This window comes from Epinephelus lanceolatus, chromosome 11, assembly GCF_041903045.1.
Source record: "Epinephelus lanceolatus isolate andai-2023 chromosome 11, ASM4190304v1, whole genome shotgun sequence".
Taxonomy (NCBI): domain Eukaryota; kingdom Metazoa; phylum Chordata; class Actinopteri; order Perciformes; family Serranidae; genus Epinephelus; species Epinephelus lanceolatus.
The window spans coordinates 43,793,354-43,814,036 of record NC_135744.1 but is presented as its reverse complement, the minus strand read 5'-3'; the positions used below and the strand labels follow the sequence as shown (position 1 = coordinate 43,814,036).

Genomic DNA, 20,683 nt, shown 5'->3' with positions numbered 1-20,683 from the left:
AAAATGTCACACAGTGTTTTATGTATTTTATTTCATAATTTACTGTCATAATCAAATGAGACACATATTAAAGAGACAAATATTTAGTGAAAGTTTTCCTGCAAAGTAAAGAAGCATTACAATAACTGTTTCATTTCCTCTTAGTTTGTTTTTAAATCCTTAATATTCAGACTACAGACAGAGGAGGACGCCCCCTGCTGGTCAAACTACGAGCTGCAGGGTTCCCACATATTTTCATGGACAACATTTCAAACCTTTTCCATGAGTAGTTCCTGTAGTATTTATTAATAAATTTATTTATGTAACATTTAATGTTTTATTTATTTATTTCCATATTTATTAATACATTTATTTACAGTTATTTTGATTCTTTTATTAATTTATTCCTGTATTCATTGAGACATTTATTATTTTATATTTATTCTATTATTTATTTTTGTATTGATTTATTTATTCCCGTATTTATTTATCTATCCATTTTTTATTGATACTTACGTGATTGTTTGGCCTCCACAGATATTGTTATCACACAGTATTGATCCCTGATCAGTGTGACACGGCGCCATGATGCTTCAGAGCAGTTATTCTGCGGTCAGTGTCGCCCCCAGCTGGTCACTGAGCGGAACTGCAACAAAACACCAGCAGCACGATCACTGTGATATTAATTAATCTATAACCTGCCAAAGCAACATTTACACAAAGGTTGTTGTGCAGTAATTTACAGCTCTTATCAAACTGCTGTCACAGGACAGGTTGTGCAGATCAGTGTGTGTCACAGGACAGGTTGTGCAGATCAGTGTGTGTCACAGCAGGACAGGAACACAACACGTGTCAAAGTGTGAGAACAGCATGATGTAAACTTTCACACTTCATCAGCGGCTCAGACCATGGTGTGATTTATTCTCTAAAATAACTCAACATAGACTCACACTGCAGAAATACACGTGAAGCAAACACACACAATAAGTCACACAGCAGATCATCATCATCAAACCACAGCCTGAATATAAACTCTAACATGTTCACAAACACAAACACGTACCGAGACACGTTAACGACCAGCTGTTAACATTCACAGTCCGTCCATGAAGGTCAGCTTCAGGTCACTAGGGTCAAAACCCTTCAGCGGCGGGTTTGAGCCCAACAACAGTCACCATCATTAACACACCATCAGTTTAACATGTGCGCATGCGCGAGCTCGAGAGGGCGGGGTATCTGTCAATCACTTTTTAATGTGACCAATCAGAGACTCACAATCTCCTGTCAGTCAAAAACGTTTCTGTTTAATTCAGTCAATCACCTCACAGTGGTGGGAGGAGTCAACTGCTGCGTCTCAAATCGCGTACTTCTGTACTTACACTTCTCGCCCTCAATGGTCGCCATCTTGGCTACGTAGCGGAAGGGGAGGGACCACTTTTCAAACAGGAAATGGCAGCTAAGGACTGTGCGACCGTGAACGTCGCTGCGTTGTACAAATACATGTGTTTTTTTTTTGCACTAAGCACCACTATACTGTTGTCAGGTATAACTGTGCGTTCACACCAAACGCGATGGACGCGATGTCATCGCCCGTAACGCGAGTATCGCGTCGCTTGATCACAAATGTCACCTTTTTGATCATCGCTTCAATCGCGATGACGCAACCCTCCTCCCGCAATTTTCTTCACCTCCCGCTATTTTCTCATCAACCATGGCTGAGTTAACTACCGTAGCTGCTCTTTATCTGTTGTGGACATCTGATTTGGATCGGAGGCCCAAACGCCGCCGTGTCTGGGTTCACAATATCCTCCAGAAACGCACACAACTGGGTGAATATCATCATCTCCTGCAAGAGCTGCGTCTGGATGACGGTCGTTTCCAGCGGTACTTCAGGCTGACGATGGCCCAGTTTGAGGACCTGTTGGCCCGTATCGGTGCGAGGATCTCCCGCCTGGACACCAACTACAGGCGCTCCATCCCAGCTGCGGAGCGCCTGTCCATCTGTCTCCGGTTAGTTGCTCATAATTTCTTTATGAAAATGAACGCTGATTGGATGTCGCGTCACGCGATGTCGTTTGAAAAGTTCAAATTTTTCAACTTAAAGTGACACGCGATGAGGCGATGGACGTGTAATCGTTTCATCGCGTCGCTCTTATCGCCTGAAACGCGTCGCCCGAAGCGACATCGCGTGTCATTGCGTCATTTACATTGATTTTGAGTGGAAACTTGTGGCGTTCATCGCGTCCATCGCGTTTGGTGTGAACGCACAGTAAGCCAGCACTGTGTTTGTTGGGCTCATTTAGCAGTCTGTAATGATTTGGTACCGCGAACGATAACGAATGCTAATGCTAGTTTGCTAACTAGCTAATTTGCAGTTGTCATTTCCAGTGAGCGCACAACGGCCGTGTTTGTTTGAGACAACAGCTAACATTTCAAATAACTAGCTATGCTAACGCTAGCTAGCATCTGCTATCAACTTCTCAATTATAACTGAATACAATAACTGAAAGAACTTAAAAAAAATAACTTACCTTTCTTGCATTTCACACAGCACTTAGAAAAAATTTGAACATCCACAACTCCACCTCCCTCCTCCATTACGTCTATGATAGACATAGGCGTTGGCAAGGTAACGTTAGATACACGGAAGAGGAGAGCTAAAACAGTCAAACACAACCTGCTCAGCCGTTGTCAGTGATGACTGATGAGTTTTAGAATAAGGTCACAGTGCTAACGTTAGATAGTAACGTTAATGTTACTAGTAAGTGGAAACGCACGCAGTAAGATAATGTTTCAGAGGCTACGCTACAGTAGGCTAACATTAGCCATTAGCAACTGGATGCTGTGTTGTCATATAGCATTATAGCCTATGTTACATTAGAGGCAAACTTAAAATACCTGTCCAGCAGAAACTCTGTGACCATCTCGTCCCTTTTTAGCTCAGGATGAAGCTGCGTCAGTCTTCGCCAGCGCTCGAAAGCAGAGCTGATGTTGAGAGAGATGTTACGCAGGCGGTTACGTCAGTCTAGTCGGAGGCCTCCATGTGGGGAAGACAGACAGGACTCTCGACCAATCATTGCATTCGGTCCGAATTAATTAATGATAGATGTTTGTTTCTGGCTGCCAGCATTAGCTAGCATAGCTAGCACGTTAGCTAAGTTAGCTGATATGTGCTCCCATGTATTTTGGTCCTGTACTTTTAGACACATTGTGGAAAGATGCTGCTCAGATTTAGATTTTAAAGTAAAGTGAGTAAAATGTGTTCATACTTTTCACAGACATATGTCACACTGTGCTTCACAAGTGTGTTGTACGAGAAAGAAACTGACTGTGAGCCACATAGTTGAGAGTGCACAACTAGAAAGAAAAGAATACACACACAAATAAAAATACCACGCCGTTTGAGCATTTGTCCTCACGTACATGTTTAGTACATATCTTTGGTGCTGTAAATGAGACCTCGGGCCTCGATAATTAAACTCTGTGAAGAATCCACACTCAGTGTTTGTGTTTGTATAAATGTACGTGCACTGAAAACACTGTGATTTATGAATCTGTGTGTACGCCTGCCAGTACGCAATGTTTAAATGGATGCTGTGTGGATCATCTTTCTTGTTGTGCTCTTGAACGAGCCGTGCAGAACAGACAACACCTCATGGTCACACATCACAAACATGGTTTATTTCATACAGTCGTCACGTGTTAATGTAAAATGTTTTTATATAAAGAACTAAAGTTATCAGATGTTATCAGATACATGTAGTGCAGAGGAAAGGCCAGTGTTCCCTCTGAGATGTAGTGAAGGACAATACAAAGTAGAAACTTATAACACACAGAGCTGCCCGCCACCTCCTCCTCTGATTGGTCCAGCCTCCTGTCCGTCTCTACACAGAGCTTCCCGCCTCTTCCTGCTCCTCCTCTGATTGGTTCGGCCTCCTGACGGTCTCAGACCTCCGAACTTCTGCACACATGAAACAAATCACCTGTTATCATCTCAGTATCTGTTACCTTACTGTTGCTATGGTTACCAACATCCAGGTGTGTGTGTGTGTGTGTGTGTGTACTGACTGTAGGCAGCGGTCAGCAGCAGTGCGGGGATGAAGATGATGAAGGAGACTCTCACTGTGTTTCCGATGAAGCTCTGCAGACTGTTTCCCTGCTGCTGCACAGACGACTGTCAACAAACAAACAAACAAACAGGAGTGAGGACATGTTTACTCATCTGTGTTGCCACGGTAACCACGACTCAATGACAAGAATTAAAAAATGTCCGATCACAAGTCTCAAAGTCCGTCAGAGGTTTAATTAATGTGTTCATGTGAATGAGAACATTAAAATAATGACGAACATCAGTGTCATGTGACTCAGTGTTTATATCTGTGTTTATATTTATGTCTGTACGTCATCAGTTTGATTTCCACCTGCCGATAAACAAAACTGTTTACCCAAAAGTTAATTATCTTTGTTACCTGAACCAGTGCCACCATTGGCCCTGTGGTGTCTTCCCCTGTGACATCACTTCCTGTCACCTCGGTCACGTCTCTTGTGTCATAACCTGCCAGTCAGACGAGATATGAAGGACAGACGTTGAATAAAATATCAATTAAAGTGAATAAATAAATACAGAAATAAATACAAAAAAATTAAATGTATAAATAAAAAAGGAATAAATAGGCTAAATATAAATACATCGATAGATATAAAAATATATAAATACATAAATGAATAAATAACTGTATATATATATATATATATATATATACATATATACACACACACACACACACACATATATATATGTATATGTACAGGAACACATAAATAAATAAATAAATAAATGCATTATAAAAAGCAGAATGCATAAATAAATAAATATAGGTTAATAGAATGTAGAAATAAATGTAAGATATTTTGGTCCTGTCCTGTTGTGTCCTGAAAATTATAAACTTTTATTTATTTACACATTTATCTATTTAATTCCACATTTATTTCAACATCATTTTTAAAATGTAAAATGTATTAATTCTATATTACTTTTAACACATATTTATTTATTTATTTCTAAAGTTATTTATACATGTATTTATGTATATTTATATTTGTTATTTCTGTATTGTTTTTCAAATGTATTTCTTTATGTATTTATTTATTAATGAATTTATTTATTTATACAATTAATCATTTATTTGTTTTTTTGTACTTATTTATTACTATTTTTTTTATACTTTCTTAATGTATTTATTTATTTCCATATTTCTTTATTTAGTCCTGTATTTATTTATTTATTGATACAAAGGACATTTTAGAGTCACCTGCTGTGTATGGTGCGTTCAGGGTCACAGTGTCCCCGCCGTCTGAGGAGTCAGAGACCACAGAGCGAGCTGCAGACGACAGAAAAGTGTTTCAGCTCATCGTGAAGATGAAGGTAGTTTGTGCCTGAGGGATGAAGGCAGTGAACGTACGGTTGATGATGATGAGGTGGACGGTGGACGTCTGGTCGTTGAACAGTCCGGGCAGCTGAACTCTGCAGTGATAGAAACCAGAGTCTGACGGTCGAGAGTTGATGATGGTCAGAGAGGAGGAGGAGGAGGAGGAAGAGTACCTGCAGAACATATCATGATGTGTGATTTGAACAGTGAAGGAGATGGAGCGTGACAGTTGTCTGTATATCCATGAGTACACTGTAAACAGGAGCTGTTTGACGACCTGTACCTGTGACGTCATACCTGTATGACTTCCTGTATAGGACCTGATCTCCAGCGGTGTTGATGACGGTGTTGTGGCAGGTGAAGAGCGACGGCTCTCCTCTCCCCCAGCACACCTCCACTCCTTTCTGACCGACCGCCTCCAAGCGACAGGGCAGCGTCACCTTCCTGCCAGCCACGCCCACCACCGTCTCCGTGGTGACTGCCGACACTCCGGCTGTTGACACAACACAGATGCACAAAATAATCTGTTAGATTTATGAGACCTGGGGCCTGTATCACGAGCAGGATTAATGTCTCAGCGAGGTAACTTCAGGGTTAACTCTGGGTTTTCGGTCTCACGAAGCCGGTTCAGTTCTTATCGGGGTAGATCACCATGGTAACTTACTCTGAACGGCTATCCTGCTCCGGAGCAGGGTAAGTTCAGGGTTGAATCTGATCCTATAAAAAGCACCACCCACTGGCCAATCAGCTGTTGATGGCTGACAGAAATGCAGCCCAGTCATGACGGGAAGTTTAATTCATTTGATTGATTTTGATTTGAAAGTTTATTTTGAACATTAAAAAAGAAAAGAAAGCAACAACAACAGACAATGAAAAGATTGTTCAAAAAGGAGTGGAAAGAAGTGGAACTTTCATAAGAAAGAAACTGATCATTTGCAGACACTTAATAGCACCATTAATTAGTGCCAACATTTTGTTTTGTTGGAGGAAATGATCCCTGTTAAAGATAATGGGCCTAATTGACAGCTTTGCTGCTGGAAATGTGGAAAGTAGCCTATCATGTCTACACTTCATGGTGTTTGAGGGATTTTCCTTTTTGTTTTTTAAAGAGGGACACTAGCTATATTTTTGTGCAGCTGTTAATTTCTAACACAGCTCAATATCAGGATGATTTTATTCAGACTATCAGTTTGGTGTTGATATGATTTAATTGTGGCGTCAGCTTTAAGCTTTATTGTAGCATATATAACGTTATGACAAAGAAGACCAATTTATCAGACGCAATGATGTTAGACGATAATTGTAATACACGCAATTCATCTGCGCAGCATTGATTTCATGGGATTCAAGGGTGTGATCAGTGTCAGATGTACAGGTACAGGTACTGTAGCTACTTGAACCAATGATGAGTCATTTAACCTGCACATCATTTTATTTGCTGCCTTGTTTTGTCTTGATTTTTCCCTCTCTCCTCCTCTACTTCTTCTTTCCTCACCCGTTTTTTTTTTCTTGTCTATCATGTGATTTCATTGATGTTTTGACGGGAATTTCTTTGATAAGCTTTTAGTGGCTTCTAACCTCTCTGGCACTTTTCTTTTTTTGATCTTGTAAATGTTATACTGTCTGTTTTTAACATTATGTGCAAATAAACTAATCTAAACTAAAACTAAACATTATTCATCCCGTTATGCGTTGCCACGCATGTTTCCTCCTCCTGCAGCTGCCACGGTGTTGGCCTTTTCTCTAATGTTGCTTTTCTTCTCCTCATATTTTAGCAGAATTAATCTCTGATCCTCACGAGAAACACTTTTTTTCCCTCACATACGGCGCTCTGTGAGGACGCTCAGTGACGCTCTGTGACGCTGCGCTTCTCTCATGATTGTGATTGGTCCGCTGCGTGCGCGTTCACAGCTCTTGATAAAGCAACACTGGGTTGAGTTACCGAGTTGATATCCAGCGTCGTGATACCGATTATCCTGATTGCCATTGTTAGGGTTAGTCGTGATACAGGCCCCAGAGCTGCTGGTGGACTTAAATCATTGAGATGTGAACAGTGTTTGTTCCTTTAAGCTGCAGTTCCTCTGGCGTCCACCAGAGGCTGCTGTGATGAAATCTGTATTGAAGTGAATGAGAAAAACCTCCATCGTCTGTGTCAGAGCGAGGGGAGACTTTCACAATCAAAGATCCATCAGGGAGATATCGAGCCTCAAACAGACATTGTGTATGATACATCACGTGAAGCCATTATCTGTCTGTCTGCAGATGCTTCAGGACAGATGCAGCAGGTCCAGGATGTGGTGACTCCAGCTAAGACTGACAGCAGGGGGAAAGATTAAACTCCACGTGTGTTCACCTGTTTCCTCAACATGATCCTCCACAGATGTGAGATCAGTAACCAGCTCAAACTTCTTTAATTTAAACGATGTTGTTGCTGAAGATTCACGTCGTCCTCGTTAAAGTCCAGGTAAAGTTAAATTAGTGATTTCTTTCTCAACACATTCAACATGTTGAATACTGTTTGAAATCATGTGAAGAGACTCTGAAGTGTGGAGTCAAACTGTTTTTCATCATTTCTGTGTCCAGGACCTTTTCGGCACCTAAAACTCTGCTCGATGTCACACTGGAGTCGACCTGAACATCTCCCCTCCCCCACTGTGTAAACACTTATGAGGCGCATAGCATCAGTGCTGTTTTGTTTGGCCCTCTGCGACTTTGCTACGTCCCACGAGCTCTCTGAGTCAACACACTCTCACTGTGACCTCGTCACATGTCCACGTTTGGTCATGGACTTTCCACGTCCACATATGACGTCCAAGGTACCCTGGGTGTGTTGGTTGTTGACGTTCTGGGACGCCGTGTCAACTTCAGCCTGTTACATGCATTGTCTGTTTTCAAAATACACTTCTGTTTTCACAGGAAATGTACAGTTTGCATACAGTCTCTTTCAAAATAAAAGCACTACATCAGTACAACACCACCAACTGATGTTTTTTTCCTTCGACAACACACACGTGGTTGGGTTTAGCCGACACACACACACACACACACACACACACATTGGGTTGGGTTGGGTTTAGGAATAAAAGAACAGGGTTTGGCTTTACAGTCTTACAGGAAGTGAACAGCGGCCTTCTGGTGAAAGTCAGTGTTTGTTGGATCCATCCACCACCCCTCTCACCCGCACAACTCAGACTTTCGCTGCCTTAACTTTCGTACCGTTAAACTATAACGGAAACCAGCTGCATATCATGCTGATGTTGAAGGACGCCTTTTTTTGTTGGTTGTGCCAAGTGCCGGATTGCGACGACTTTGGAGTGACACCAGGCTCTCTGAACTCTTGCAGTCTAATAAATACATGAATAAAGAGACCTGCACCGGGTCAGGTAGCCGACAGGTAACCCACAAACAGCTGTGTGACAGGTAAGTTCTGTACATATATAAACTGATGGCACAGGTAAACATGACCTTTAAAGAGCTAAGGGGCTGTAGACTGTGAGTGCAGCTGAAGAGTCTGTGGCTCGTTCTTCATTTCAGCTCTGTCAGCAGACACGGCGTCTCAGAGTAGGACTGTTCATCTTTTTATTATTTTAAAACCTAATTTTATATACTTGGTTAATAATTCAAATTTGGCTGGAAATCACCAGAAAACAACTAGTTCAGCTGTTAGTTGGTGTTGAGCGGTGATCTGCAGCTCAGCAGGTGTCACACCCTCCACCATCCCCTCCACCTCCTGGTGACAGTCAGCTCAGATACTACGTCACTTTAGAAACGTTGAGATGATCCGCTTGAAACGTACAAATGTAAAAATGTGCAAACAGACTCTTTAAACTGGAGCTAAATAATATAGTCACATATTCAGCAGCACCGACAGACTTTTTACAAGTCTCAAAAAGAAAAAGAGAAACACAATGAAAGAGTCCAGTTTATTAGGAACACCTCTCTAAACTGAATTATGAACTGTGTTGTATTTAATAATTTAATAATTTGTTGCCATCTTTATTAAAAACCATCAATACTTTATTCTGAAAAAGGAAAAACAAACGTTAGTCCCAGTGTCAGTGATACAGCGGGCGGACAAAGAGAAGATTTATCTGACAGGTTTGAACATTCAGCCGGCCGTCAGTGTCTCTGGTGTTGTAGCAGTGAAACATGTGAGCAGGTGGAGAGGAGGAGGAGCTTCAGACTCACCTGTGAGGACGCAGACGCAGGAGAAGGTGTGAAGGAGGAGCAGCATGTTGTCCCTGCAGACAGACGGACAGACAGAGACAGACTGAGAGGACGAGTCACACAGACGACTCACTGATGTTACTTCCTGTTTCCATCCTGATATTTATAGACTCAGACTGAAGTTGCTTAACGGAGAAACTATTTTTAAAATAACGTCTGACAAAAGAAAAACATGTGGAGTCAGTTTGTTTCACATCTTACATGTTATTAACATGTTTTAAAACTGTATTTGTCTCAACAAAGAGACGACAGATCAAATATCAGTAAGCTGTAAACACATGGCTGTTGTTTTATGTTGAACATGTTTATTCTGGTTTAATTATCTGCTTGTTTCTTTTCTTTAACTACTCTTAAAAGAAACGGTTCTATATAGAACTGTCAAGGGTTCTCGCTCAGTTTAACGCCCAGTCCCTTTAACCAGCCCGGTGTGGCTACACATTTTGACAAATAAAGGCCTGTCTCGAATAGAGGCCTGTCTCGAATAGAGGCCTGTCTCAAATAGAGGCTGAACTGGGTTTTTGGCTACCAGCTGGAGCTAATGTTAGCTAGCTGCTTAGCTCGTGCTACCAAATATGAATATTCAAACTTCTGTCAGGATGGAGGTGCCACATATTGTTAGCTTGGTTACAGGGATGTGACGTCAACAGAAAGCGACAAAACAGCCATCATTTTTAAAACTCGGCAGACGCCAGACGAGGGTTAGCGCGTTCATAGCTTCCACCGCCATGTAAACGAAGAGACACGCCAGAAACACAGCAACCACCTCAGCTCCTTCCATAAGGGATAATGTATAGTGAGCCGGTGACAGTTATAAAAAATAACTCCCGACAGGGGAACAGAACCCCGGAAGGTTGTTATTTTTCAGCTGTCACTGGCTCACTATAGAGGTAATCGCCTTGTTGTTTACAAATACTTCCAGGTAGAAAACCAGCAGAGTTCACATTTTTCACGTCACTATATCACCGTTTAGACTAATCTGATGTTTATAAAATCTATAAACACAATGATTGAACAAACATTACTATTTCTGTGTGCACGTTTTGTAATTAATAACATGGTTATCGTAGATTAGCTGGGCTAACCGTTAGCTGTTAGTCAGTAGCTGTGTCTGTAATGACTCATTAACTCAATAAATGGTCCGCGAAAAAAAAAAAAAATTCCAGCGTATATCTTAGTTACAACATGATTGAGCTAGCAAAGCAGTTTTGTGTTGCTATGTGTGGTATTTATTCAGTTTTGGGAAATCGCGATGTCTAGAAAGCATCAGTGGCTGCAGCTGACAGGGACAGTTAGCAAAGCTAACATCAGGACGTCATCTGTTAAAAGCCTCCCGTTGTCAGATACGACATGAAACTACTCCAGTTAGCTCAATCGTGTTGTAACTAAGACATCCGCTGGAAAAAATGTTTTTTTCACAGACCGTTTATTGAGTTTAGTGAGTTATTACAGACACCGCTAACGGCTAACGGCGTCCCTACACCCCTATGTCGCCCTGGTCAAAATGGTCGCGCAATGATTATGTCCCATCCAGAGCCCGGTAACTTTACAGGAACCTTCCTCCTACTCCGCTCTCTCAGTGGAGACACGGCGGTTGAGAGGGCCGAGCGAGAGGACGTTCCTGTAGTAGTTCCTGCCCCCCAAATAGTACCAGGAACTTCTTCAGTGGAAACGGGCCTATAAAGTGAAATTATGTGTCACTTCCTGGATTACCCTGTAAGATGTTTATACTCCTTCAGTCTGTAAAGGTCCTCAGATCAGAAGAATCAAAAGGGGTTTTCATAAAAAAGATTCATTCAACTTGTGAGGCTTGTTTTAACAGGATAAAGTGGTGCTGTGTCGGTGTGCACGGTGCTGTAAAACAAGTGTCAAAACTCTCTCTGTCTCTGAGCTCGATCAAATGAATGATTCATTATTAATATGTTATCTGAAGCCTGGAACACCATGTGTACTGAGCAACAGCTCTGTATGAAAGGAATTAAAGGCCTGTCCCAAATAAAAGTTTGTTGAGTTCAAGGATTTAAGCAAATAATATCCTGGGCTACAGATTTAAGTTTTGTGGTAATTCTGCAGAATTACCATGATATTAAATTAATTTAACAAATAATGTTAATTTACATCAAATAACATAAAACATTTAAAACTTCAGTAACACACAGTCAGCCTTTTGCCAACACAAACCTGTTGTAGAAAACTGGTCTACTGGTCATCAAAAGGTCGTTCCACATTATTAAAACATCATTAAACACATAAACAATAAAAATACAATTGATTTTAGATACAAAATATCTCTGGATATTTGAAATGACCAATAAATATGAGTGAATAAAGAGACAGATTAAAATGAACCAGCAGAAACATGTCACGGCTCCGTCTGTCTGATGAGAACAAATGTCTCATGTGTCACTTCAATAAACCAACAGCTGTTTACGGTTTCATACAGAGGTGGTTTCAACTTCAGGTCTTAGCTAACGACACCAAACACACCACCAACACATGCTAACATAGACTGCTGTCACACTGAGAGCTATGCTAACGTTGCTAGCATGCTAACGCGCTAATCGCCATATTAGCATCACAACTTTAAGAAAGTAAACTAATTAAAGTTTAAAGTATAAGTAGAAATAAACACACAGGTTTTTACCTCTTTTAGATCATAATCAGTCCTCAACCAGCTGCTCTTTCTCTCTGTTAACTTATTATGGTGATATTAACGCTGCGTTCCAGGCAAGTTTCTGAGCCCGTAGGTCACCACTTCAAGTCATGACTCGTGACTTCATAGCGTTCCAGGCAAGTCACGCCAAACTCTCAAAGCAACATGGCGGACCGTGCAGGGTTTATGTTTGTTTATGACAACTTCTGTGCATCTGCTCTTTGCTCATTTGAGTGAAACGGAGGAGAAACGGCGCACAAGGTCACAGATGCTATTATACTTTTATTTTACGTTAACTGTGTGTTTGGAAACGTATTTTGTATTGATTTATTCTTGCACTGGAAACCAGCTGTTAGAGCGGCTGCCAATAGTGCGTTAATATTAGGGTTATTTTATGTCTATTCCTCACCACGTATCACCTGCATCAACACTGCATCCATGGAGCTGCCATTGTTGTTTAGAGGAGTAAGGTCACTGGTTTAGAGTTTAGAGGGCTGTGTGACGTCAGAAAGCGTAACTGGGAGTACGTCAATCTGGTACGAGTTCACGGGTGGGAAGTTACGGGTTTGACTGGCGTTCCAGTGCACTGTCACGGGTAACTGACCTGTAACTGACCTGTAACTGACGTGGTGGTCTTGACTAAAACTTGGATTACAAACACTATCACTATTTTATATCTTAAACAGAGAATAATTCCTGTCGGACTTCACAGACACGTCTGACCACCAAAAATTAATGGTACTGAAAAACCAGTTCAGACTCCATGTGGAGCCGTTACCATAGAAACATATGATCTAACAGTTGGTCAGCTTCACAGTTTTATAACAAAGAATTTATTATTGTGATGGATTGATACTATAAATACTTGTAATAGAAATTTGTATCAGCCCTGCCTCCTTTAGGAGACTGAGATGTAAAGTAAGTACATACAAAGTATGTAATCAGGGAAACATATTAAAGTATTAAAAGTAGAAGTAGTCAGAGGAGAGAAATTTAAATTAATTTGAGAAAAATGAATTAATTAAAAAAAGAATAATTAAAGGAAAAAACATCCAGTCCTCATATATTTTTTTTTTTTGTATTAAAAAAACATTAAAATATTTCTGTCAACCAATCACTGATTGTTTCAGCTGCACGTGTTTGTGAATCTGAATTTGCAAAATAAAGTTTTCAAATATTTGTAGTGGAGTAAAAACCAAAATACTTCCTGTGAAGTTAAGAGTAAAAGAACAATTAAAGACTTCAGATTAAATTAATCCAGTAAAATAAAAGTGCCTCGTGAACAAAGTTTCAAACAACTGTCTGTTTTTATTTTATTTACAAATGATCAGTTCAAAGTTCTTCTTCTTCTTCTTCTTCCTCTCTGTGACTTGTGTGTTTTTGTCCACTAGAGGTCAGTGTGTCCTCGTGTATGTGAGCCACAGTGACACCTGAACACACCAGGAGCCTGAATGCACCACGTTGCAGTGCATTGTGGGACACTGAGGCAACAGGAGACACTTGAGTTCTGTCCTCGACATTTAAGGACACAAAGACATCAGGATCAGGATCAGTTTATTTACTCACACACAGTTTTAAACACCTGTCAGGTGTCCTGTCCTTCCTTCCACTCTGTCCTTTCTTATCCTCTTCTTTCCATCTTTCCTCCCTCCTTTACTTCATTCCCCTTTCATTCCTTTCTGCCTCTCATCTCCTATAGTGTTCTTTTCATATTCCCTTCCTCCCTTTCCTTTCCCATCTCGTTTCCCCCCTTTTCCCTTCTGTCCTTCTTTCTTTACTTTATTCCTTTCTTTTCTGTTCATCCTTCCTACTTTCCTTCCCTTTTCCTTCCTTCCTCCCTACTTTCCTTCCTTCGTTTTTTCATTTCCTTTTCCATTTTGTTCTTTCCTAGCAGTGTTACATTTCCTACCTCCTTTAACCTTTTCCTTCCTCTCCTTCCATTATTTCTTCCTTTCATCTCTTCTTGTGTCCTTCCCCTGTGTCCTCCTCTTGTCTCCTCCTCTTGTCTCCTCTGTCCTCTCTCATATACTCCACAGTGAAAACACAGAGGGGTCAAAGGTCAGTTTTTCTTGGCCTCTCTTCTTCTCTGATTTAATTTTGCGCCACATTCCTGTCTAATCACATTCCTCCTGCTGGAAATATAAACACACCAAATATTTATACAACATATTCATATATTTATTTGTTTAACATATTAACGTCCGTCTTCATCATCACAGAGCTTATAGGAGCTCCCATCATGCATCCTGTTGTGGCAAAAATATCTGAGTGCAGACTCCGACACAGCTGTAAACATATTCTGTGTTTATGTTGAAGCACAGTTACAGTAATATAATGTCAGAGCTGAGCTGCACTTAAAGGAACATCTGGGGAAAAACTTTAATTCTCTCTGTTTAGATAAACAACAGTTTGATGTCTGTGTGTTCACTGTTTGAGCTCTGAGCTCAGCCTGGCCCCGCCTTTTGTTTATTTATTATAAGAAAAGAAAAAACAATCTGTGTTTTCATCGTCAGAGTAAACTGCAGATACAAATTAGTCTGACCATCTCAGGACAGGCTGGATGTTCTGAAGATTAAACTGTTAAGATAAACATCACTGAGCTAGGCGGCACGGTGGTGTGGTGGTTAGCACTGTCGCCTCACAGCAAGAGGGTTGCCGGTTCGATACCGGGTGTGGGAGCCCTTCTGTGCGGAGTTTACATGTTCTCCCTGTGTCAGCGTGGGTTTCCTCCAGGTGCTCCAGCTTCCTCCCACAGTCCAAAGAAATGCAGGTTAATTGGTGACTCTAAATTGTCCGTAGGTGTGAATGTGAGTGTGAATGGTTGTCTGTCTCTATGTGTCAGTCCTGTGATAGTCTGGTGACCTGTCCAGGGTGAACTCTGCCTCTCACCCAGTGTCAGCTGGGATAGGCTCCACCCCCCCGCAACCCTCAAGAGGACGAAGCAGTTAGAAGAAGAAGATGAAGATCAGTGAGCTAATTAACCCTTTCATCTTCATTAAGAACTTCCTTTGATGGACAGATTAAAGTGGAGTTACAGTAGTAGAGCCTCCTAAAGGAACAGCAGAGCCTCCTAAAGGAACAGTAGAGCCTCCTAAAGGAACAGCAGAGCCTCCTAAAGGAACAGTAGAGCCTCCTAAAGGAACAGCAGAGCCTCCTAAAGGAACAGGAGAACCTCGTAAAGGAACAGTAGAACCTCCTAAAGGAACAGTAGAGCCTCCTAAAGGAACAGCAGAGCCTCGTAAAGGAACAGGAGAACCTCGTAAAGGAACAGTAGAACCTCCTAAATGAACAGCAGAGCCTCCTAAAGGAACAGTAGAACCTCCTAAATGAACAGCAGAGCCTCCTAAAGGAACAGCAGAACCTCCTAAAGGAACAGGAGAACCTCCTAAAGGAACAGCAGAACCTCCTAAAGGAACAGCAGAGCCTCCTAAAGGAACAGGAGAACCTCGTAAAGGAACAGCAGAACCTCCTAAAGGAACAGTAGAGCCTCCTAAAGGAACAGCAGAGCCTCGTAAAGGAACAGCAGAACCTCCTAAATGAACAGCAGAGCCTCCTAAATGAACAGTAGAACCTCCTCCTAAAGGAACAGCAGAACCTCCTAAATGAACAGCAGAGCCTCCTAAAGGAACAGGAGAACCTCGTAAAGGAACAGTAGAACCTCCTAAATGAACAGCAGAGCCTCCTAAAGGAACAGTAGAACCTCCTCCTAAAGGAACAGCAGGGCCTCCTAAAGGAACAGCAGAGCCTCCTAAAGGAACAGTAGAACCTCCTAAACGAACAGCAGAGCCTCCTAAAGGAACAGGAGAACCTCCTAAAGGAACAGTAGAACCTCCTCCTAATGGAACAGCAGGGCCTCCTAAAGGAACAGTAGAGCCTCCTAAAGGAACAGCAGAGCCTCCTAAAGGAACAGTAGAACCTCCTAAACGAACAGCAGAGCCTCCTAAAGGAACAGGAGAACCTCCTAAAGGAACAGTAGAACCTCCTCCTAAAGGAACAGCAGGGCCTCCTAAAGGAACAGCAGAGCCTCCTAAAGGAACAGTAGAACCTCCTAAATGAACAGCAGAGCCTCCTAAAGGAACAGCAGAACCTCCTAAAGGAACAGCAGAACCTTCTAAAGGAACAGCAGAGCCTCCTAAAGGAACAGCAGAACCTCCTAAAGGAACAGCAGAACCTTCTAAAGGAACAGCAGAGCCTCCTAAAGGAACAGCAGAACCTCCTAAAGGAACAGCAGAACCTTCTAAAGGAACAGCAGAGCCTCCTAAAGGAACAGCAGAACCTTCTAAAGGAACAGCAGAACCTCCTAAAGGAACAGCAGAACAGGTTCCAGTGTGTAAACTTTGTTCCTCTGCAGGTTGATGAAGATGAAGGTTCTCCAGTGTCAGTCTCGTCTTCTTCCTCTCTCTGCTTCTTTGGGTCAGTGGGCACCAAATTTCAAACCTTGCGTTTGTTGTGATTACTCGTTGATTTCAACTTTCACATTTCTGAATTTCCACCATCAACAGAGAACAGGAGAGTCACTAGCTAAGCTGAGCTTGCTGGGCAAATATTTTTAATTATATAAAATAAATAATGTGTACAAAATAACATTAATGATATACTTTAATCTGAACCTTGTACGTTTTTGATTTTCTTCACAGCTGTCCAATAAAGGTCAACATGTCAAAACCTCAACTTAAATCCCGCCCCTACTGATTAACGTTAGAAATGTTCTGAGTTGAAATATAAGAAACAGCTCAACTGGTTGAGACAGAGCTGAATGGATGAAATTTCAGAGATAAGAACACAAATAAGCCCTTTATTGGTCTTTGAATTCAACAAAAACAGAAACAAAACAAAAACAGAAACAAAACAAAAACTGAAAATCTCAAACAAACTCTTAAAACCGAAACTAAACAATTGTTAGCTAGCAAAAGTTAAATCTGTTTTATCGTTTAATGATTTTGAGCGTGTGATGCATCCTTATATCACGTCACATTTAGACTGCTGTAATGCTCTTCATGCAGGAATCAATCAAAATGCCCTGTTACGCTTACAGTTAGTCCAGAACTCTGCGGCTCGTCTTTTAACGGGGCGGCAGTAGCTCAGTAGCCTGTTCGAGTCCCCGTCCGGACTAAAATATGGAGCGTGGACTGGTGGCTGGAGAGGTGCCAGTTCACCTCCTGGGCACTGCCGAGGTGCCCTTGAGCAAGGCACCAAACCCCCCAACCACTCGGGGCGCCTGACCAAAGGGCAGCGTCTCTCCACTTTGTGCATGTATAGGTCCTGTTTGTGCATGTGTGTGTCTTTCAGACCTGTGTGTAATTGACAAGCAAGAGTGAAAACATTGAATTTCCCCTCAGGGGGATTAATAAAGTGAATAAACTTAAACAGGAAGCAAGAAACACGAGCACATAACCCCCATTCTGGTCTCGCTGCACTGGCTTCCTGTTTATTTTAGGATTGTGATTTATTTATTGTTTTTAATTTATTGCTCTTATTTGATTATATTACTGTCTTTAGTATTTTATTTCTGTTTCTGTGCAGCACTTTGGAAACCTCTGTTTGTAAAATGTGCTATATAAATGAAGTGGATTGGATAGCAAGAAATTTAATTTAATAAGAAAACAACAAATAAATGTAAAACTGAAACAAATGATGCATGAACAAATAAAATAATGAGTATAAATGATGTAAATGTGAAATTAAATAGATTAAAGCACAAAAAACAAATAAAAGTTTCTACATTAATAGGACATATAGAAATAAACGTTTAAATCAACAAGATTTAAATGTTCTGTTCTGTATTTATATGTTTATATGTATGTGTTTATTTAATGATTATTAAATTATATTTCTTTCTCCATACAGCACTGTTTCAAATTTGTGACACTTTCATTGAAGATAAATGAAGTGTTTAAATATTTTACTGATATGAAAGAAACTGACTCCATCTGCGTGCGTGTGTGTGTGTGTGTGTGTGTGTGTGTGTGTATGTCTGAATTATTAAACTGAAGAATGAAGAAAAATTAAAATCTTTAAAAAACCTCTAAAAAACCTAAATTAGTCCAGTTTTAATGAAAACTGTGTAAATCAGGAGTAAAATGAAACAGAGCTGCTTCATTCATGATGTCACTTCCTGTTTAACACAGTCACATAACGGCTGTTGATTCTTAGTTTGATGAGTCCTGTAAGTCTGAGCTCACACATCAACGTGACTGTGAACACATCACTGACATCATCACTGTTATACAATCCACACAGAGCTGTTAATCAATACAGCTGTCGATCATCGATTCCCAGTGTGTGTGTGTGTGTGTGTGTGTGTGTGTGTGTGTGTGTGTGTGCATAACAAACAGAGGAGGATGTCAACCCGGGAGAGATGAAGAGGAAGAAGGAGGATGACTGGACCTTCAGACGCCCCGAAGTTTTAAACTGACACGTTAGCGCGTGCTGATGTCATTTTATTGGCTGTTTCCATGACAACAGCTTTGCTTCCTGTGACCTCTGTGACCCCCGACAGGATGGAGACAACGATGACTAACACCTCCTGTTCAGCAGATACAACACTGAGGCTCAACAACAACAGCATCCAAGCTAACGAGAACTTTTTATTCCACTCTGACCACACACACACACACACACACTCGTTACTGATTCAGTCTTTGATGTGACTGATGTAAATCTCGCTCTGTATCCACATCACTTAAAACACTCTGAAGCAGCTCGAGTGCTGTCTAGTGTTTCAGTCTGTCGTTAGCATCGTGCTAATGAGCGTCATGCTGAGCGGCTTCAGGCGTGTTAGCGGGACGCTCGTCTGTAGTGAAGCACTCAGCATTAATGAGCAACAGCCACACACTCAGTCCTCATTAGCATAATGCAATTAGCATCATGCAGGTGTTAGCCTGGATGCTAATGTGAGCTGGAGTGGATCTGACACGGAGGTTTATTGAAAGAACAAGTGGAGAGATGAGGAGGAGGAAGAGGAGGAGGAGGAGGAGGAGGAGGAGGAGAAAGAGAGACAGTTTTCATATCAGCTGTTTCTATGGCAACAGGACTCCAGTGAAGTGCATCAAGACAGATTGTTTACGACTGTATGAAATGGATCTGATCACTCGTCAGGTTAATCCACCAAGAACCACATGAGCTCTAGACCCCCTAAAGTACCCTGCAGACTACTTCAGACCCCCTAAAGACCCCTATGGACCATTTCAGACCCTTATTGACCCCCTGTCGACCACCTCAGACCACTATAGACTGCTTCAGACCCGTATGGACACCTATAGACCGCTTCAGATCCCGACAGACCCCTTTAGACCACTTCAGACCCCTTAAGACCACTGTGGGCCAATTCAGACCCTATAGACCCTTGAACCCCACTTTAGACCCCTACAGACTCCTGTAGACCCCCTACAGACCACTACAGAGGGTTTAAAGTGGACCAACAGAGACCATGAGGCTGCTCAGTATTCATGTATTCACCGCGGCCTGATGTTTGTGCACTCTGAGCTGCCGTCTGTGTTCACGAGTCAGAGAGGATCAAATGACTGAATCCTTTTAAAAGACGAGAGGAGACGTTTAGAGCTGCGGAGGATTAAACAGAGAGGTCTCACTGTCTGAAGTTTGTGTTCTGTCTCAGACCTTAAAATGGAAACACTCGAGTGTGTGTGAAGAAGCTGAGACATGTTTCAGTTTGATTCAGATGAGCTGACGTCCAGAGATCAGACTCTGAATCTTTTATTTATGTTTGAAGAATGTTTATTCAGTTTATTTAAATCATCCACAGTCGTGTTAAACTGTGTTTGTGACAGTTTGTGTGCAGGTATGATTGTTTATGTTTACAGTCTGTATAGTTTGATGTTGTTACTGAATGTTGTGCTGCAGCAGGACCTTCTCAGGGTCTGTTGGTACGTTTACATACACAGAGTAAGTCATATATTACCCCTGCAATCATGGCGGCTGCGATCATGTGACTAAATGTGCTGACAGGAGTGAAGTGATATAAAGAACTGCAGTCTGTGAGGAGGCAGGATGGTCAAACAAACACAGGTCGTCCCCCAGCAGACCGACGTCTGTGTCCCGTGTGAAACCAAGTCAACCGTAACCCCGACACAACTCTACGTAAAGCACTTACTGTATCATGACCACACTCAACAATGTTTCTTGTCCTAAATCTAATCAACGTAACATTACGGTCCAAACCTAACCTACGTAACTTTGGGTTCCTAAACCTAACCTACATAATGTTACTTTCCTAAATCTAACCTATGTAATTTTATGTTCCTAAACCTAACAACGTAACTTTACGTTCACAAACCTAACCTACGTAACTTTGCGCTCCTAAACTGTAACTACATAAGGTTACTTTCCTAAATCTAACCTGTGTAATTTTATGTTCCTAAACCTCACTACGTAACTTTAC

The 20,683-nt window shown here is 41.5% G+C and overlaps 1 protein-coding gene and 2 long non-coding RNA genes across 6 annotated transcripts in view; 2 read left to right on the top strand and 1 right to left on the bottom strand.

Moving 5' to 3' along the window:
• The window catches only part of LOC144464770 (uncharacterized), a 186,868-nt gene that overhangs the window by 118,419 nt on the left and 47,766 nt on the right, over nt 1-20,683 (top strand). The gene's annotated exons all lie outside the window — the stretch shown is intronic.
• Nucleotides 1,429-8,317, top strand: LOC144464769 (uncharacterized). 2 transcript variants are annotated; one of them, XR_013492375.1, is made up of 4 exons: nt 1,429-1,989; nt 4,053-4,214; nt 7,671-7,872; nt 7,992-8,317. It is a non-coding gene; the product is annotated as an uncharacterized LOC144464769 (long non-coding RNA). The 2 variants fall into 2 exon arrangements; XR_013492374.1 differs by lacking the exons at nt 7,671-7,872; nt 7,992-8,317 and having other exon boundaries at nt 4,053-4,331.
• On the bottom strand, nt 3,642-9,693 carry LOC117270392 (hepatitis A virus cellular receptor 2 homolog). 3 transcript variants are annotated; one of them, XM_033647988.2, is made up of 7 exons: nt 9,597-9,693; nt 5,706-5,901; nt 5,442-5,581; nt 5,292-5,360; nt 4,449-4,534; nt 4,048-4,153; nt 3,642-3,940 (listed from the first exon to the last, which is right to left on the bottom strand). In XM_033647988.2, exons 1-7 carry the CDS (start codon nt 9,640-9,642, stop codon nt 3,864-3,866), a joined length of 720 nt encoding a protein of 239 aa, XP_033503879.1. In that variant the 5' UTR covers nt 9,643-9,693; the 3' UTR covers nt 3,642-3,863. The 3 variants fall into 3 exon arrangements, with proteins under 3 accessions (XP_033503879.1, XP_033503887.1, XP_033503894.1); XM_033647996.2 differs by having other exon boundaries at nt 3,642-3,937; XM_033648003.2 differs by lacking the exon at nt 4,048-4,153.

Excerpts from the sequence above, each read along its gene's own strand:
- LOC117270392 (XM_033647988.2), bottom strand. The coding sequence starts at position 9,642 with ATGCTGCTCCTCCTTCACACCTTCTCCTGCGTCTGCGTCCTCACAG. Across the intron at positions 5,582-5,705 it reads CTATACAGGAAGTCATACAG|GTACTCTTCCTCCTCCTCCT; the intron begins GTATGACGTCAC and ends TATGTTCTGCAG. Across the intron at positions 4,154-4,448 it reads CAATGGTGGCACTGGTTCAG|TCGTCTGTGCAGCAGCAGGG; the intron begins GTAACAAAGATA and ends GTTTGTTGACAG.